Genomic DNA, 19,774 nt, shown 5'->3' on the forward strand with positions numbered 1-19,774 from the left:
ACGGTTATCCTTAAACCTAGTACAACCATGTCATCAGCACGTCATACCCATGATATGATATGGCATTTATAGCGTGCCTATACACAAGTGTTTCAAGGTGCGACGAGGCAAGGGAGGGGGAACAAAGGGAGGACAGACAACGATCCTACTAGGCCAGGTGTCATTCAGATCATGCAAGTGCATGGGATGGGGGAAGGGAAAGTGCAGGGGGAGGGGGAAGGGACAGTGCAGTACCAGGGAAAAGTAATCCCAAAGTAAGTAACTGCCAGCAGGTGGCAAGTGCAAAGCTAAGTGCAGAAATCAGGTGTTAAGTGCTGGTGGTGGGACTGTAGGGATACAGGAACAGTCCCAAGTGCAGGGGTTCTCAGGCAGGCAGTGCAGGTGTGTGATTGGCGGGGAAGGGACCTGGGCCAGAGATCAGAAGGTGGCCAGGTAGCCATTACAGTTTATGCCAGGAGGTCAGCAGGGGGGAGGAGGAGAAAAAGCAGAAGCAAAGAGGAAGGTTTTGAGGTGCTTCCTGAAACAAGATGGTTTTCCTCAAGTTTCAGGGGGCAGGGAGGCTGGTCCAGAGGGAGGCCCCAGCCAAGGGAAGAGATCTACCACCAACTCTTTGCTTGGAGAAGCAACTGATCCTGAGGGAATCGGAGGCGGAGACGCGCAGGGCTCGAGAAGGAAGATATTTAGGAAGAGAGAGTTGAAGGCACTGAGGCCCCAGAAGGCCTGGTGGACAATGCAGAGGGTTTTGAACGTAATCCTTGCAGCCACTGGGAGCCAGTGCAGAGATTTCAGTCCTGGAGAGAAACGATCCCTGGGCTTGAGGCCAAGGACAAGTCTCGCAGTCCTGTTCAGGATGAGTTGCAGAGGGCGGAGAGTAGAGGCAGGCAGATTTAGAAAGAGGCTGTTGCAGTAGTGCAGCCTAGAGAGAACCAGAGCTCTGGAGACATTGAGATTCTGGTGGAAGGAGGGGAAAGGAAGAATACCTCTGAGGAGGTGCAGCTGGTAGTGTGACTTCTTAGAGACGTCAGAGATGTGAGGAGAGATGGAGAGGGTGGAGTCGAAGATGACCAAGGTTTTTTGCCTCGCAGGTGGGAGCAGGAAGAGGGCGAAGAGAGGCTGGCCAGATAGAGACAGGAAAGGAGGGAGTGGGTGTGCCGATTAGGAGAATCTCAGTCTTACTCGCATTAAGGCAGAGGTCATTGGCGGCACACCACTCCTGGATAGCAGACAGACAATCAGTGATGAGAGATGGAGAAGAGGTGGCCGAGGGTAGCCTGAAAATTAGCTGAATGTCATCCGCACAGCATTGACAGTTGGGGCATAAAGCGGCAATGCGTTGGGCAAGAAGTGCCAGGTATTGGTTGAACAGCCGGGGAGAGAGGTTAGACCCCTGGGGGACACCACAAGTAGAGAAAAAGATAGTGGAGAGGAAGGGCCCAAGTGGGACCTGGGAGGGTCGGTCGGCGAGGAAATAGGTCAGCCACGCCAGGGCCTGGCCGGTAATACCCAGGTTATCACTAAGACATTTGGGCAGGATGGCATGGTTGACCGTGTCAAAGGCAGAATAGAGATCAAGCAAGATGAGGACACAGGGGGTGTTAGAATCAAGGTTGGAGAGCATGTTTTCACAGATGTTCAGGAGAGCAGTTTCCGTGCTTCTGGCAGCTCTGAAGCCAGACTCATGGTCATGAAGGCAGCCAACAGATTCATAGTGGAGATTGAGCTGGGAGATGGCCAGCTTTTCTAGTAGTTTGCCCAGGAAAGGAGTGATGGTGATTGGGCGATAGTTAGCCGGGCAGGAGGGATCAGCAGAGGGTTTCTTAAGAAGGGGTGCACAAGAGAAGGACTCAGGGGGGATGGGAAGACTCCTGTGGTGAAGGAGTGGTTACAGAAGTTGGCCAGGGCAGGAGCCAGGGAGTCAATGTGGTCCTTAGTGGTTTTGGAGGAGCAGGGGTGAACCTGTTTGGACGAGACTTTCATAGATCGGACTGGCCTAGAAACCTCATCAGCGGAGAACAGGGGAAAGGCAGAGAAGGAGGGCAGAGAGGTGGCTGAAGAAAGGCCAGGGGAAGAGCAGGGAGTAGAGGGGGACAGGGGATATGAGGCGAGTGAGGACAGGATGTCCTGAGTTTTAGAGATGAAGTAAGAAGCCAGTGCCTTGCAGAGGGCCTGGGAAGAGACAGGAGAGGTAGAGACTGCGGCAGGATTGTCCAGTTCCTTGCAGATTTTAAACAGTTCAGCTGAGTTATTAGATGCAGCAGAGACGCAGGCTTGGATATGCGCTCTCTTCTTGGTGAGGACAGAGAGCCGATATTGCCTTTGGAGCAGGCGGCAGGCCAGTTTGTCAGAGGATGTACAGGAAGCGCGCCATTTCCTCTCTGCCACCCTGCACTTGCGTTTAAGGGTGACGAGGTCTGAGTCGTACCAGGAGTTGCACTTGGCTGTGGGCTTCATGCGGATTCTCATGACAGGGGCAAGAATATCAAGAGTATCAGATATAGCAGAGTGGAGCATGGCAAGGGTTGTGTCAGGGTGAGAGTCAGCCAAAGGGGGAGAGGGGTGGGTGGTGGGGGAGAAAAGGGGCGACAAAAGCCTCGACTGACACGCGATTCATGGGTCGGATGACCGAGAAGGTGGGTGGCAGCGATGGAGGTGGCTTGCCCTTGGGGGTAGAGAGGGTGAGATGAGAGGAAAGGAGAAAGTAATCACTCCAGGAGAGGAGTGGTGAGAGGGACAGAAAGGGGAATCAGCACATCCAGAGATCAGCACATCCAGCGTGTGCCCTGCAGAGTGAGTTGGGCCCGAGGGGAGAATAAAGAGGGAAAGAGTTGCAGAGGTTGCTAAAGAGTCCAGAGGGAGGACAAGAGGCATCCAGGTGGATGTTGAAGTCTCCAAGAAGGAGGAGTCGAGTAGTCGAGACCAGGAGTGAAGAGGATAGGTCAGCCCACTCAGAGAGGAAGGCGGAGATCTGACCAGGTGGCCGATAGATAGTAGCCGCAATAAGAGAATGGCTAGGGGTGAGAGAGAGAGCCTGCAGACCAGGCATTCAAAAGAGGGGTAGGCCTGCATAGGAATGACAGAGACAGGAATCCACTCGGGGAAGATCAGGGCTACACCCCCCCCGGAGCGGTGCCATGACATTGGTGCATGATTGTTGTTAAGAGTAATCTGCCGGTACCGATTCCAAGGGCTTTCCCTAATCTCATGGAAACACCTTATCATATTCTAGTACACCTTTTATTCCGATCAATCCGTGTTACCCAGCATACTTGCCTGCCTTCTCTTTCTCTTTGCGTCACTTTGCTTTCAGACTGCCCCTGCCTCTACAGTTTCTGGGACTACCTGTCTCCACAAAGATCAGCCTGGTATGTACCGTTTTTGTTATATGCCAAGTGTTATCTCCCGTATATAACCGAGGGACAAATAACATACTTTCTTACTTTGTAACATGATACAGTAGCTTGAAGGAGTTTAAAAAAAGAGCATCCTCTACTCGCCACAAGGTTTCTAAATCACAACCATAATTATAAGTAGGACGTTTGCTCTTCAGCTCACACAGACAGTAAAAACATTACTAAAAAACTATGAATAGAATCTGCCATAATTGTTGAACCTAGAGCTACGATTGCTTTGCATTTATTGGCTGTACCTGTTAAAAAATAACCCACCTGGACTCGGAATTTCCAAGTTTCACCAACAGGGACACCAGGTATAGGCCCATAGTGATTAGATGGAACAATAGTACACTCTTTAGTTCGACCAACACATGCCATTCCCTGAAAACAGAAGAAAACAACATAAGAACTTGCATAATTTTAGTATGGGAACACAAAACACAATTCAATATATACATCAACAAAGGTGCTGCATTGGGGAACTCCTCATAGAAGTAATCATAGCTTGTCTTCCCTTACACTATACACTGGCACCTTCTTTCCCATGGGACTTTTTCATTAATTGCCTGAGGTGCCAGAGAGAAGAAACTCACTATTCAGGTACAAGACAAACATGTCATACCAGCAATCATGGCCACCGGTATCAGGAAGGCATGGTATCAAACAGTGAAGACAGATACAAGTGATCAAAGTTTAAGGGTATTTATTGAACTTAAATGGGTTGGTTTAACGCCCATCTAACTAAATCTGAGGTGGGAGCAAGCTATGACCATCAAATAATAACATAGTCCTAGTCGAGTCTCTGTCAAAATAAAAGGACCTATACTAATAAACCTATTGCCAATCCTTACTTCTAAATACAAAAGGGTGTGGGACAATAATGTATGCAACAAAGAAAAGTGTTCAAGAAATAATATGTCAGGATGGTTGAGCAGTTGGCTTCCCTCCCCCACGTTTTCAGCACGGGGCAAGGCGGCATGTTCGAGCTTCGCACACACTCTGACTTCTAGGCCACAAGGACACAGTTCAAAGCATAGACATCAGGGCCTTTTGCCAAAGTCTCTTTTCCAATAACAGCCTCTTACTGCAGAGGGCCTGTCGTAACAAACAAATATCAAAGTTCCATTTCTATTAGGATTTTCACATGCACAAGTTCTCACTTCCAGTATTTATCATGGGTCTTCCTCCTTCAGCTTGGACCCCTTTGTACCACAATGTTCACTCTTGGTCTCCCTTGCTCGGACCACAGATATCCCTCGTTTGGGCTCGGATCCTCTTGATATCAAAATCGAAGACTTTTAAATATGAAATGGGTTTTGCTTAAACGGTCGCAGGACCACTTCGATTCACTTCATACAATATTCTCATCAATCTTTTGTCTTTCCTTTCTCTTGGCGGAATACCCGACAGAGACCTTTGATTGAGCACACTTACAGTGCCGGACCACTCTTAACGGTATCGTATCTTTCCTTCTCCAGTTCAAACATTCATCAGCAGTCTAGCTTTACTTGCGACTTTCATCACACGATTTTAACAATGTTCTTTCCAGCGCTCGTTATACAATGTTGCTGCTTGCAACCTTGACTTCAATACAGACCAGTCTTACATCGGTCTCTCCAACTCACCGGCTGTGTTGATCTCTTGCATGCTTCTTTGTTCTTGGAACCAAGGACGATACCCCGCCAGCTGCCGCTCCTGCCCACCTTTATTGGTTACGCGCGAGGGACTTCGGTATCTCCGACACACAATGCAGGAGTCTTCAGTCTGGTTTCCTGGCCTTATGCTTTCTGCTTCAAAGGTTTCTGGAACGTAACGGTTTCTTGCCGAAAAGGTAAAGGGTATTTCCCTCCTTGCAAACCCTTCTTGGTTTCCCGTCTTTCTCCCCTCGTTCAGCTGCCAACTCCAAACTGCTGTTTCTTCGTGTGCTTTGTCTCGCTCAGAGTGTGCTCCCGTGCTCCGCCTTTTATCCCTGTGGGGAAGTTTAATGGAAGTCAGGTGTCAGTGATTGTCAGTAATTGCCTAACTTCTTCGCCTGAACTTAGTAGCAGAACATGAACTTAGTAGCAGAACATGTCAGGTACACTGCTCGGGTGTGAGCCTGTTTCTCGCAGAGCGGGCTGTCCGTGTGAAAGTGTTCATGCCGAGAAGGGGGGCCTGGGGAGGATTGGTAAACGTCCCACGTATGCTACCGGATAGGATGGGGTAACAGTGTTACAAGGGGAGGGATACTACATCTCGCCATCCGGTGTCCCACTCCCCGAAGACCCCTCATCCAGGTGATCCTCTCGCACTGATCCACCCCAAGGAACTGGATGCAAAAGCGATGAGCGTGTCCTGGCCACCTGGATGACAGATCCCCGGGGACTAGCGCGTGAGACACCTTCTGGTTTCTCACATAGCCTTCCCTTAAGCGAGGTGGATATGCTTGGTCTTTTCTGGGGTCCTTTAATTTTAGGACCCTGAAGAGGGCAAGGAAAAGCAGTATCCAGGTGCTCTCGCATATTCCACAAGTTTTTTCTCCTCCGGTTTGTTAAAGGCAGGGTGTTCATATTTGTCTCCCTAATGTATCCTATAAATTGGGATTGAGGTGGTGAAGCTGTTATTAGGTGTTCTTTATGCTTGATGGTAAGATGTTGGTGAATGGTACGCTCATGTGGTTCTCTTTTCGTCCCCTCCCACACCAGAGAGGTTTGGCAGTAACAGTCAAGTTGCCAACAATTTTGGGGTATACATTCTCTGTGGGGATTTGGGAGATCTTATGAGAGTAGAAAATGACTTCTTTAGGGCGCCCAAGAATAATGGCGGATTACACAAGCCGTGATTCTCCACTGATGTTAAGATACACGGGTATCTTGGGAAAGACTTAATTATCTCTGTGTACACGTGACTCCACTAGAGTCACATTTTCTAGGTCTGCTACTGTCACCAAATTAGCCCTTAAGGCGGTCTGTTTGCTGCCTGATTCAATTAGCGCCTTTACGGGCCTTCCATTTACTAGGGCTTTTTTGTATGTGAAGTCAGTTGAAGACTGGCATAGACATATGCTGAAGGTTTCTAGTTCAGCCTCTGTTTCTTCCGACTCATCCCCTCTTAGATTTTTAGGGCAGTGTCAAGTCAGATGGCCAGTTTCTTTACATGAAAAACAAATAGGGGGTGACGGTTTAAGTTCTTCTCTCCTGCTTTCCTCTCTACCCTTCGGGTCTGGTGTTCTGATTTCTATTCTCTCCTTCAGGATCCACTCTGAGTTTAGAGAGCCCTCCCCCGCTATCTAGCACCTGCGATTGGGAACGGTATGTAGGTTTGTGATCCGTCCGTTGTTCACCTCTGTGTCTGAGTGATATTCCCAAGAACAGCCTTCATAGTACAAGCTGTAGACACTACGTTTGCTGTGGCCATTTGACCAATGGCATCTGATGCTAGATTCCTTGATGTTGTACATTCGGACACCCTCCATGACCTGTAGCCCACACCCACTGTCAGAGGTTCACTAAAATGAGTGCTGGCTTTGATTAGTGGGAGGGCATCAAGATTATGGGAGGAGAAATGTCTCAGACTGCCTGCTGGACCGGGGACATATGTGTATTCCTTTTTTTAATGTATTTATCGCGCAGTAGTTAATTACAAACTTTTAGCACATAGTAGAAATAAAACAAAAAAAACAAAACAGAAGAAATAGTTCAAAAGTTAATATAGTTAATGCTAAAAAGATTAATAATAAACAAGTACCTACATACATTTTAAATATAAAAAACATTGGCAATGTGGCCAAGAGAGTAATCTGTTGACAACAGAGGAAAATAAAGAACAAAAGTTCTTTTGTGGAGGGCACCAGGGGGCGCAGGCAAGATGGATGCCTGATTAAGTATCTCTGGTCCCTGTCCTATGTAACAGTAATTTTGTGGTGGATTGCGAGCCCCGGGACCCATGCCATAGGGGTTCCTGGGGAGCATAACTGCAGCGGCGCACCCCGGCCATAGGAGAGAGCCCCGGACCCTGAGGTGACCGAGGGAGACGCTTCCGAAGCAGCGGCCTGCCTGGCAGAGGGGGAGAATGCCAAGAGACGGACCAATGGTGGCGCAGTGAACCGTGGCCACAGCAGTGAGTCCTCTTGCTGGGAGGTATCACAACCGCTGGTTTCTGGCGGTTATGGAAGAAGTGGAAACATGGCGGTCGTCAGACCGTGCCGCCACGTTGTGCTCACTAGCGCGGTTTACGTTCTAGTCCTTTCCAACATGGCCGCCGCTGTGTGTACTTCTCTGTTCACGCTCGGCGGTTCGGCGCGTTGCAACTTCTGAACTCTTCTTCGTTGCGAGCGCTCCACTGTACTCTCGCTTAGCGGAGTTCCGCTCCTGTCCTATATTCCTCCTGTTGTCCTCTCTCTCTCTTACCAGTGCTCCTTCTTGTACTCGGGCACGGTTGCTCTCCTCCCTTCTTTCCTCTTGCCTTACTTGTTTTAGTTTCTCTCTCTGGCCTCCCCCCCTGCTCTACACTTATTGCCACACCCTACCGTCAGTTTTGCCGGTCTCCCGTATTCCAGCTGGCTTTGGATCTTCCTCTCGTTCCGCACCATCGGATACCTACACTCCAAAGGGGTTTTTGTGCCGTTAGGCTTTTCCCCTTGCCGCACTTGCCTGTCGCGGGGGGGGAGTCCCCGCGGATTCATTCCCAAAGGGTCGCGGTGGCTTCCTCCTGAGGCAGACCCTATCTACACAAGGAGAGGAGGACTTTTACTCGTCGACCTCGTGGAAGGAAGTTGGACTTCTCGTCTTCATCAGGTGATGAGGAAGGGGAATTGAAAGACTCTCAGGGTTTGAGTTGGGTGGACCACATCACGGACAACCCTGCTGATACGCCCACAGCGTCAGACATTGTTGATAGGAGGAGCCATAGTGGCAGGGAAAAGAAGCATAAGATGAGGGAGCCCCGGCAGTCCCCTGGGGGGCATTAACAAGCGGCTGCATAGCGGACCGCGTCAGAGAAGTCAGAGAGCAGAGCAGCGAGAGGGAGGAGGAGCAGGATAGAAGCGCCCCCCACCCACGCACCGGCGAGGCATGAAGGCCTGAACGGGAGACAGCCCACCAGGAAACCTTGTGAGGAGGTGCGCGAAGCACTGGGGATCCACGGGAGCAGCGCACAGCGGGCAGCCAGAGAAATCCCAGAGACAACACACTGCAGAGGGACTTGCAGACCTGGCAATAGCCCCTAACTGGGCAGAGGGAACACAGGTGGCCCCAGCGCCGCACGGGTCCCCAACAGTGAGGCCAGGGAAGGGTGCAGGGAGGCGCAGGAAGACCCAACAGGCGACAAGGAAAAACAAAGAGCAGAGAGAAAGCTCCCACCCCCCCACCCCCTCAGGTCCCCAGGGGAAACATGCAACGCCAATCAAGACCCCGGTGAAACCTGCAACATGGTGAGGCCAGTACTGGAGAAGAGTCAGTGAAAGTGCAGGAAAGAGGACACTGCAAACAGATGGAGGGAGAACGTCTTTCCAAATCCCGCCACACACTGTTGTGGTAAATGCACCACCCGGGGCACAGAAAGAAGAAAGATAAGCAAGGAGGGAATGCCACAGAGGTAACCCTGCGACACTAGATCCCCACCCAGTGAATGAGCTGGAAGATAGCTCTCTCGAAGTTCCAGTACCCAGACAGAGAGGTCATGGCGGTGGCAAAAGCGGAGGGAGGATCCCACCCATGCGCCAGGGAAATTGGGACCATAAAAAGTGACATCCAAATGATAGTAGAGGAAATCCACGGAATGCGCACAAACATTGGGCCAAAAGTGGCAGACCTATCCACAAAGGTAGTCACCCTGGAAGAACGATTAGAAGGGGTGGAAGCGAATCAAGCCTCGTCAGGGGTCCTAGAATCCCAAATAGAGGTCCGCTTCTGGGACATTGAAAGGAGAGTTTGACCTAGGGCTCAAAGTGTATGATATAGAGAACCGAGAGAGGCGCAACAACCTTTGCTTTTTTGCACTGGAAGAAAAAGATGGGGAATCTGGGGCTGGACTTGAAAGAAAAAGTCAAGAAATAGGAATGGACTGAGGGGCCAAAGAAGGTGAACAAGTGGCTTTGGAACGGATCCACAGGGTGGGAGGCACCAGGATACCCCGATCAGTGCTTGCAAAGCTCCACTATTACAGAGATATGGTTGATATCTTGGGCAAAGCAAGAAGACTAGGGGTTATCGACTATGAGAACTCTAAAGTGACTATCTTCTAGGACCTCTCAACACAAACCCTCTTGAGACGCAAGAAATGTGGCACCCTAACACAGTGGCTCCAGGAAAAAGGGATGCGATACAGGTGGGGATACCTCTTTGCACTCATATTCGAACTGGGGGGAGAGAGATATCAGCTGGTGCATGAGGAAGACATCAAGAGGGCCATGGAGGACTTAATAGGACACCCTCAGGATCAACAGGGGGGTGGAGGAGAGGTTGAGCCATCCAAAACACGTGAACTTAGAGTCCCAAAGATGGATAATGGAAGGCGCAAATGTCATGATTTGCTCCCTTTGTGCAGCCATTGTTACTGCCAAAATGGCGGTTTGTTCCCACTGGGCAGGTCTAGCTGCATTGAGTCCAGTGAACATGGAAGCTCCGCCCCTGTTGCCAGGGGAAGCTTTTCAGTCAGCAGGAACAACGCTCCGGTGTGTTGCTACTCTTCTCACACAACGCTCCGTAAATTCATTTTTTTCTCCTCTCACTTTGCTAATACTTCCACTCCTTCTTAACTGCATCCTTCCTCCGCTCATTGTGTAATACCTCTTTTTCATGTGCCTTTCTCCAGAGAATAGATCAATCTGAGTATTGTTTCACTCACGGCTTCACTGAATCACACCGGCTTCGCAGTGCGCTTTGCACCGCCCGTCATCTTTTCACACGGTCTTCACCGAATGCAAAATCATTCCGTGCTTGCACGTAGATATATGTCTGGCACGTCTTTGCTAGAGATTCAGACAGAAGGGTTTAAGTAGAACGGACTTCACTGTAGATTGGCTCGGAATGTACTCTGTTCCTTCTTGTATATTCTTAGCTAGGGGTGATCCCAGTACTAAAGCCAGCACCTGTTCCCGTGATCAAACCTTGGCAGGTTTCAGGTCCGCGCCTTTCAGCAAGGTAATTGGATACACTGACCGCGGCTCTTATCACTTAAGTTACTGACATTATTCTTTCATAAACAATCACTTTTATTCTGCTTCTATCTATCTGCCGTAGTCTTTGCACAGGTTACCGTATGACACTGAATAGAAGAGCCTCATGTCCTGACTGCTTCCTGAATTGAAGGTATTCCCAAAGAAATTATAATCCTTATCTCACCCTTCTGTTTTCTGTATACTCTCTCTCTCTCTCTCTCTCTCTCTCTCTCTCTCTCTCTCTCTCTCTCTCTCTATGTTAACCCTGAAGATCTGAGGCTGACGAATGAGAAGTTCCACGCACCCCCTACGACCACAGTAAAGACCTTGAGGCATCCTGTCTCGGCACCACAACAGAAGGGAGCTCAGTTCACTCTACCACATCATTCCAGCTACAGGGTTTTATTTCCCAGAGGGTTTCCCTAAAGTCCTCTTATCTCTCTAACCTTTCACTGTTGGAAATTAAGGGTCCTTCAGGTAGACTTCTCATAGCATCTAAGTTCCGGTTGCATCTGACCAGGTTAGTGGTTTGTGTCTGCTTGGTGAAATGGGTGCAAGAAAGTAAAATTGGCAAATTATCGCTGGTATCCTTACAGACCTTGACAGCAAAAGAGAGGGCCAGGACATTTCAGCAGCTCAACATCCGGCCTCCCAGAATTGAGGCCACCTGAAGGAACACAAGTTGCTTTGATGCTAGTTTATCAACCCATGAGGCTCAAGGAACCCAGGAAGCAAGATTCTGTTATATGGTTTAAAGTTGTGCTTATGAAGGAAGAGGGAAGGCAAAGCACAGTGGAAGGGGTGCAATACTTATAGTTGAGAAGGAAGAGTTTTTGGCCGTTGGCATGTTACTGTTTGAGTTGTTTAATGGGGGAGGAAATCGGCGAAGCACAGACCTGATATTGGGGTGGTGGGGCTTGATAAAGGGGGCGCACACCAGACAGGCAACAAGGTGTAAAGGGGTCAGGCAGCGCTATGATGTTGCACTACTGGGAGAGGTTGAAAATGGATGTAAGAAGAGAATAGGACAGGGACCACTACCTTGCTGGTTCGGCCATAATGCCCAGATACTCGACAACAGGAGGCCAAATGTTTCGATGGGGACTGGGGAGGGTGAGGGAAGGGAGGATAAGGTTGCGGGAGGGGGACACACAGGGGGATTAGCAACACAAGCAGAACCCACATCGTTAGTGGGGAGAGGGAATGGATTTATGACGGGACGGGGGGGGAGGGTGAAATGCAGTACAACTCCACAACTAAACCAGGGAAATGTCAAACCAAGGGTGGGTGCACAGAGAGAATGCGAAGAAGGGAAGATGGTTAACCGGAAAGTGGCAACGCTAAACATAAAGGGATTGAACTCCCCGAACAAAAGATCACTCACATCGAATATGCTCTACAAAGCCAACATAGCGGTGCTATTCTTACAAGAAACACACTACAGGTGGGGGGAGAAACGTCCACTCAAGGGACTAGCAGTGGGACAGACCTCCAGGGCCACACATAAAACAAGCAAAAAGGAGGGTGTGGGGATTGTACTAACTAGAGCTAATGCCCTAATGCGGGCATTTAGGCTAAGGCTGAGGATAAATCAGCTACAGATACAAACAGTAATGTGTCCACAGATGGGCCTTCTTAAAAAAAGACAGATACTGTCGTTTGTGTCAAAATGCACTTAGCCCAGAGACTGCCAAACATATTTTCACTGAATGTAGGACATTGGGCCCAGAATGTATGAAGTGGCTGGGACCATTTGTTCACAATTTGGAATACATAAAGGGTGATCATTTTTGGGCTTATTGTCTCAACACGGACAGCCAAAAAGTCCATATCGCTATGTATTATTTGTGGTTAACTATTAAAAAACATTTAGATAGTGTAAAGTGCACTAATGGGTTGTCTGAACGAAATGGTTGGTAATTGCTGGTAAATTGCTGGTAAATGCTCGGTTTTATTATTGTATGATAGATTGTACTTGTTTTAGTGTTTTACTGTTTTATTGTCATAATGGATTTGATCAGTCTTGATTTGACTTGGATTCCATTTACAGTGTTTGTTATACTGTGTTTTTGATATACTGTGTTTTTTATTGTATTGTGATTTTAGTGTAATTTTGTAAAGTTTCTTCGAAACTAAACAAATAAATAAAATGAAATGAAATGAAAATATATGCACCAACCGTACACACATTGGCATTCCTGTGCAATCCTGCGTAAGGTATTCTTGGAGCTTGAGGAATGGGGGGAGGGTATGGTAATGGTGGGCGGGGGGACCTCAACTTAATAGCGGACCAGGCAGGAGACTGGTGGTCGGCAGGGGGAAACAAGACTAAGGCGAAAGGAAAGGAACATGAAGCATTCACCAAACTGCTGGAAGACCACTTCTGGGTATATGTATGGCGGTCCAAGTTCACCAAGGCGCGAGGGTACACCTTCATCTCACCCCCGCACCACACATATACCAGGAACGACCGCCTACTTATTACAAATGAGCAGGAGGCCACAGTGTCATCATAAAAGGTGGAAACAGTGACATGGTCGGATCATGAAATGGTTACAACTGACTGGTGGTTGGAAGAAGGGAGGAAGACACACCCACGCTGGAGGTGCAACAATGGCCTCTTCAGGGACCCAGTATTCAGGGACCTCCTCCAGATGGAAATCACCCACTATTTTGCATTAAATGACACAGGGGAGACAAGCTCAAAGATGGTTTGGGAGGCAGCCAAGGTGACAGTGAGGGGCTTACTCATAGCGGAAGGGCCCCGAAAAAAGAGGGAAAGTGCGCCGATGGAGGGGAAGATACGGGAACAGTTAAGGGACATACAGACTAGGTTGACAAGACCGGGAGTAGACAGAGAAGATTTACTGGATACAATGCGGGACAAGAGGCAAGAATTACACTCGTTCTTGGTAGAGGAAGTGGCAAAGAAGATGAAATACAGCAAACAAAAGTTCTACGAAGGGGGTGATTGGGTGGGGGCACTGCTGGCAAATAGAGTCAAGGAATGTAGGGGAGACAGGAGGGTCCACCGTTTAAGGGACAGGAACGAGGTGACACTCGGATCCGATGAGCACATCCCAGACTGCTTTGCAGACTTCTATGAAGCACTGTACTACCAACCGGTAAATCTTAAAGGAAGGGAGATCAAGGAATACCTGGGCAGGCTCCCAATCTCCCGTCTCATGACAGAGGGGAAAGTCATGCTCTAAGCGGAAATAACACGAGAAGAGGTTAAGAGAGCAATAGGTCCATTGAAAACGGGAAAGGCACCCAGGGAAGATGGCTACACAGCAGCCTTCTATAAGCAGTTTCAAGACACATTAGCGGGGCCCCTGGCAAAGGTCCTTAACTCCATAAAACGGGCAGAGGACATACCCCCAACCTTTTGGGAGGCGCTCAGAACGGTGATCCCCAAGCTGGGCAAGGACAAGACGGACTGTGCCTCATATCTCTGTTCAAAGTGGACGCAAAGATTTTCATGAGGATTCTGGCATCCCATTTGGAGGTAGACCTCCCAGCCTCATACACCCAGACCAGACAGGGTTCATTCAAAATAGGCAAGGATATGATAATTTAAGAAAGACCCTACACATCCTATATGACCCGATAATGCAAAGAGATGGGGCCTTGGTCCTCTCCCTTGATGCCGAAAAGGCTTTCGATAGGGTGAACTGGTTGTTCATGGAAGGGGTGCTGGAGGAGATAGGAAGGGGAGAGCGCTGGATGGGATGGATCAGGGCCCTATATCATAATCCAAGGGTAGGAGTCACGGTTAATGGGAACATGTCTAGGACGATAGGGCTCCACAGAGGGACAAGACAGGGTCCCCCTGTCCCCACTGCTGTATGCCCTGGTGATGGAACATTGGATAATACGCCTGAGACAGTCCAGAGACATAGCCAGAGTTCACATAGGTGGAAAAGAGTATAAGGCAAGCCTCTTTCCGGATGATGCGTTGCTCTACCTCACTAACCCGCAGTCATCGGTGCCACCCTCCTAAAGGGGCTGAAGGACTACGGGCAACTGTCAGGGTTCCGGGTCAACCTCTCCAAATCAGTGGCATTCCTAATGGGAAACTGGGAACAGGTCAGACATCGACTGGTTAGGTAAAAGGGGATTTCGGACGCAGCAGGGATTTTGCTACCTACGGATAGAAATTAAGAGGGAACCCAAGAACATATTTGGGAAGAACTATCTCCCCCCTGTGGAACAAGATAAAGGAGGACCAGCAGCGTTGGGGTAGGATAAACCTATCCTGGATGGCACGGCTGAACTGTATCGAGATGGCAGTCCTCCCCAAGCTACTGTTCCTCTTCCAAAATGCTCCCCACAACAGTTCCGGCCCACTTCCTGGCCACAGTTCAGAAGGACCTCTTACCGTTTCTCTGGGCAGGAGTGAAACCCCAGTTAGCGCACAGGGTACTCTTGTTAGTAAAAGATGGTGGTGGAGTGGGATTCCCGGACCTGGGAGCATACTACAGAGCGGCCCAGCTGCAGATTATGGTTGACCACCTGCACCCCAGAACAAAGAAGCAGTGGGTCCATATGGGCAATGCCATCCTATGGCCGGTAACGCTGGGTGAGTGGATCTGGGTTCCACAAAGTGAAATCCCTAGGTAAGTATTGACACATCCCATCTTAGAAGTGTTCTGGTCAAACTGGCGCGAGGGAAGTGCCACCCATTGGTTGTCAACTTGGCCCTCTCCACTTAGCTGTATGTGGGCACCACCCGTACAAAATCACTTCACAGACCCTCTGAGGTTCCAACGGTGGTACGAGGCGGGGCTCTCTAGGGCGCGACAGTTGTGGGGAGAGGGAGAATTTATGTCATTAACCAGACTGGAGGGTTGGCTGGAAATGAAGGGGCTCTCGCCCTTCAAGTATTTACAGTTAAATGGGGTCCTGACTAAACCTACATGGGGAGATAATCAATCCCGAGAACTTACACCCTTCAAAAAAGTACTGTTACAAGAAACCAATACCAAAGTAAGGATATCCAGGCTGTACAGGGAACATAGAAATATTACCAGCAGGGTGCAATGGGAGGAAGACCTGGGAATTGACATAACCAACCAGCTGTGGGGGAAACTGTGCAGAAGGGTTAAAAAGTCCACATTATCCCTGCAATATAGAATGCAGACATTCAAACTACTGCATAGATGGCACTATGCGCCAGCAACACTAGCCAAAACGTACCCAGGGGTGGATGCTCACTGCTGGCGCTGCGGGAAGGCGAAGGGGGACTACTGTCATATGTGGTGGAAATGCTCACTTATCCAGACATTTTGGAAAGAGGTGCTGGGGTGGCTAAAGGGACTAGACGGGATAGATAGAAGAGGGGGTGGAGGAGGGTCCCATGGTGCGCACCCTGATGATGGCGGCATAGCTCAACAATGGAAGAGGGGGTGTGCCCCCACAGAGAAGAAATTGGTCCAAAAAGCAAGGTCCATCTACGACATGGAATACCCGACACATCTCATAGACAAGACAAGGACAGACATAGAAGAGATATGGCTACCCTTCTTCAATAAATATGGTCAATAGTTTACCCATGGGGGTAAAAATGTGTGAATAAGTAGGAAATTCCCTGTTGTGGGGAAGGAACATAGGACTCCAGTTGAACTGCATACAGGGGGGGAGGGAAAGAGGGTAAACTTAACTTGCATGTTGTACGCTCTCGACACTTATGTTTGCAAGGGGGCTGGACAGCGTATCTTTTCGCCATTGTCCAGACCCTCCTGAAATGCTCAGGTCACCTTTATGCATAAAGCGATCTGAGCAGTTCTAAAAATAGTGCAAATCAAACTGCTTTTATTTGAGATATTTTTGAGAATCTGGCCATTATTTTTGCAAAATAAATCTTTAGAAGATATGTGTGATTTGCTTAAGAAAGTTAGCTCTCTGCAGTACATTGCAACCATTTTTTAAAATCATGTATATATATATATATATATATATATATATATATATATATAGAGACTGTAAGGGCATGGAAGGAGGAGACCGACACACAGGTGGGTATGCATTTTGGCAAAGACTTGTATTTATACCGAAAGAAAGAAGGAAACCCAACTATCCCTAACTCTAACAGGCATTTCAATGCCTCAACAAAACTAAGGAACTGTCAGAATGTCTGTAAATAAAAGGTTTGCCATCCTGTGTCCAAATCCTACATCTATTCCTTACACCTATTTGTTAACTAAATTGGATCAGTCTCTTCTGAGTCCATAAGAGTAACTCCATTCTTCTGGATGAACACAGTTCACAAGTAGGGGGAATGTCGCCCATCCCCTGGCATTTCTCAGGCTTATATTTTTAAGTTCCACAAAGTAGGGGGAATGGCTTCCATACCCTGGCCTTTCTCAGGATGTTGTTTACAGTTCAAAACACAGTTCACAAGTAGTGGGAATGCTTCCCTTCCCCAGGCCTTTCTCACGCCCCTGTTGAGCCCCCCCAGTGACTCACTTGGCCAGAAATGGTATTCGACCTTAACAGGTACTGTGACAAAGAAGGCTTATTGGAGACCCTGTCCTCATGCACCGTTGGGTGTGCTCGACTGCTTCTTCAGAATACCCAATATACAATCCCCTGCCAGGAATACTGTCTTGCTGTGTGTACTTGACTGGTTCCTCATAATATCCCTGGTACACTCCCCTGCCAGGAATACTGTCTACACAGAGGGCCCTTGACCCTGTCGTTACTCTTTCTTATCCTTTGGTCCCAGTCCCCTTCACATTGGTTTCTCTCTCTCTGGTCCTCAAACCCTTTACATTGGCTCCTATAGTGCTCCTGTGACAGCAACAGGCCTTACCTTTAAAGCTTTGTGCGGCTTGGGATCGATAAGGTAAGGCCTGTTCCCCAAAGTAGCCACCCAGCTGTCTGGAGAGTGCACAGTAAGACTGGAGACTATCTGAGTTGGCAAGTCTCAGTGGCGTAAAAAAAACAAAATTTGGGAAAAAACCCCATGGTGTAGTAGATAGTAACACTGTAAACTGGAGTCCAGGGAACGCAGTAGCATGATAACTGTGGTAATGGAACTGAAAGCAGGTCTGTCAGTGCAGTAGGTAGTTTGTAATAAAAGACCTAGTGGTCTCAGGCCTCTGAACAGTACACAATGGGATAGACTGCACTGGATTAGCTGATGCGAGAAAAGCAGTAAGAGAAGAGTTGGACAAGACGGGAGATCACCAGACAGAAAGGGTAGCAGGTAAGCAAGTAGGTAGTAGAATCATAAGGGCACCAGGGCTACGGAAACAAGAAAGTGAAAACAGTGCTGTGCAAAACAGAAAGGACCTGTATTGCGACGCAGGGTTTACCGAGTTCTGCTGACTCTTGTAGTCGTTTCTGCCTTTCGCGTTACAATAGCGTCTCATCGTTCGGTCACCACATTACGACGTGGTAGACGAGGTCGCCATCTTGATTGAGGATGTAAGCCTTTCCACCACTGCCATAACAACGCAGGCGCTTGGAGTTGCCAAGCCCAGCCTGGGTGTGAGGTTTCCTATTATCTTGAGGTCCCCAGGTCACCCTCGTACCAACTGTATGGGGTCCCGGTCTCTCAGTCTTCCTCACAAAGGTACTTCTGCGCTGTTTCCTGTTCGCGTGTTGCCATATGAGGCTCCCCAGCACTTCCTGGGAGCCCGGCTGCACATACCTGCTGGACCGTCTTACTCAACACTCTTCCACGTCAGGAGCCTCAGCAACTTCCAACCTTTGGTCCCCAGTCCTCATTCAAGTGGTAGAGACGCTGTCTCTTCTTCCGCCATGTCCCGGTCAGGAGCTGCACTGCTTGCCTTGCTCGCGTTGCCTCCGGGGAGGGGCTAACAATGTTGCTAGTCCTTCTTCCCTTTTTAAGTTCTCTGGAAGACAAAAGCTAGACTGCTCAATGCAATGGTTTTGCGAGTCCTTTCTAGTGCAGAGCTTCTTCCTCGTCTCAATATATTGAGGTGATAGTTCAGTGGAGTCATTCCTGATCTTCATTCCAGTACTAGTAGTACTACTGCTATAGCAAAAATTCATGGGGAAACTTGTGTGACCAGAGGAAAGAAAAGAAGGTGAGTGAAGAAAGGTGGGTGAGGGTGCAGTATACTGTGCTAACCCATGATGTACTCCCTATATCCCCGAGGGGCAATCCCTCCCCATGAGATCCACCTGCTGGATACCACCCCCAGGGAGACTATCAGGTAGTGGCCTCAACTCCCTGGCCTCATGGAAAGGGTCTCCCCCTCAGGGAGAAGGGATGACATCACATGATTCGTCACAACACCCATGTGTTTAATAGATTTGGTGGAAATAAGCTGTAAATTGTTAAAATATATTTGAACAAGAACAATATCAATGTCATGTTATTAGCGCATGTGAAATACAAATAACCAGCCATTCCTGGTGTACCATACGCCATTGTAGCATATCGCAAAGGTCAATATCGGTCAGTAATTCATAGGGTCACTTCTGTCCTCCTTCATAAATATTGGAATTACCACTGATAGCTTCCAGGAAGCGGGAGTAGGTCCCTGTGGCTTATTAATGCTAACTGAAAAGGCTAAACGCATGGGTAACTGTCTTCTTTTGAATTTGAAAGGTGTATTTGTATCAGATGGAATGAGAGTTATGCGCGGTATAAGAACAGTATCCAAGTTTAATCGATTACACAGGCGTCTATGATGCGTCTTTGTAGACATGTAATTTTTAACCCTGTTCGATTGCAGAGTCCCTGTGATGGCATAAGATTGCGTAGTAGCATAATTACAGCATCTACTTTCTGTTTTAGCTTGTGAAGAGGCATTCGTTCTACAGCGTTTTGCTCTTTAGAGACTGCAACATTGAGTCAGTAATTAACTGTTCACTGACACTGGAACCATCATGACCTGTGAGAAGAGAAGTGGCGGTGGAAAGAAGTAACTTGAAATTATTCCGAATGTTTGCGTTAGTGAAAGGTAAAGGTGACCGCGTAGAACTGTGCTCATTCTGTTTGTTAAAATGATAGGTGTTGTTGAAGTGAAAGGGAACACAGAGGTGCACTTCGCCATTTGGACAGCAGAGGGACACCTAACACTAATGAATTGCATCTGCTGAGTACAGAAACATACCCAAGCGTTTTATTTATATAGATGTAATTAAAAATGGGAGAAATATGCATTAGTATATTTATATTTTCAAAACATCCTCTACAGAAGCTGACCTGGACATCAACATCTTGCACATCATTACTCCAAAGTACCCATAACATAGAGGTATGACC

The 19,774-nt window shown here is 48.4% G+C and overlaps 1 protein-coding gene across 2 annotated transcripts in view; it reads right to left on the bottom strand.

Annotated features, from left to right (window-relative positions):
- Nucleotides 1–19,774, bottom strand: part of UHRF2 (ubiquitin like with PHD and ring finger domains 2) — a 1,897,232-nt gene that overhangs the window by 922,670 nt on the left and 954,788 nt on the right. For both annotated transcript variants that reach the window (XM_069625927.1, XM_069625926.1), the window contains exon 8: nucleotides 3,666–3,773. In XM_069625927.1, the coding sequence (XP_069482028.1) occupies nucleotides 3,666–3,773 (108 nt within the window). The remainder of the gene's footprint in view (nucleotides 1–3,665; nucleotides 3,774–19,774) is intronic.

This window comes from Ambystoma mexicanum, chromosome 6p (assembly GCF_040938575.1).
Source record: "Ambystoma mexicanum isolate Mex_15411 chromosome 6p, UKY_AmexF1_1, whole genome shotgun sequence".
In the NCBI taxonomy this organism is placed as follows: Eukaryota; Metazoa; Chordata; class Amphibia; order Caudata; family Ambystomatidae; genus Ambystoma; species Ambystoma mexicanum.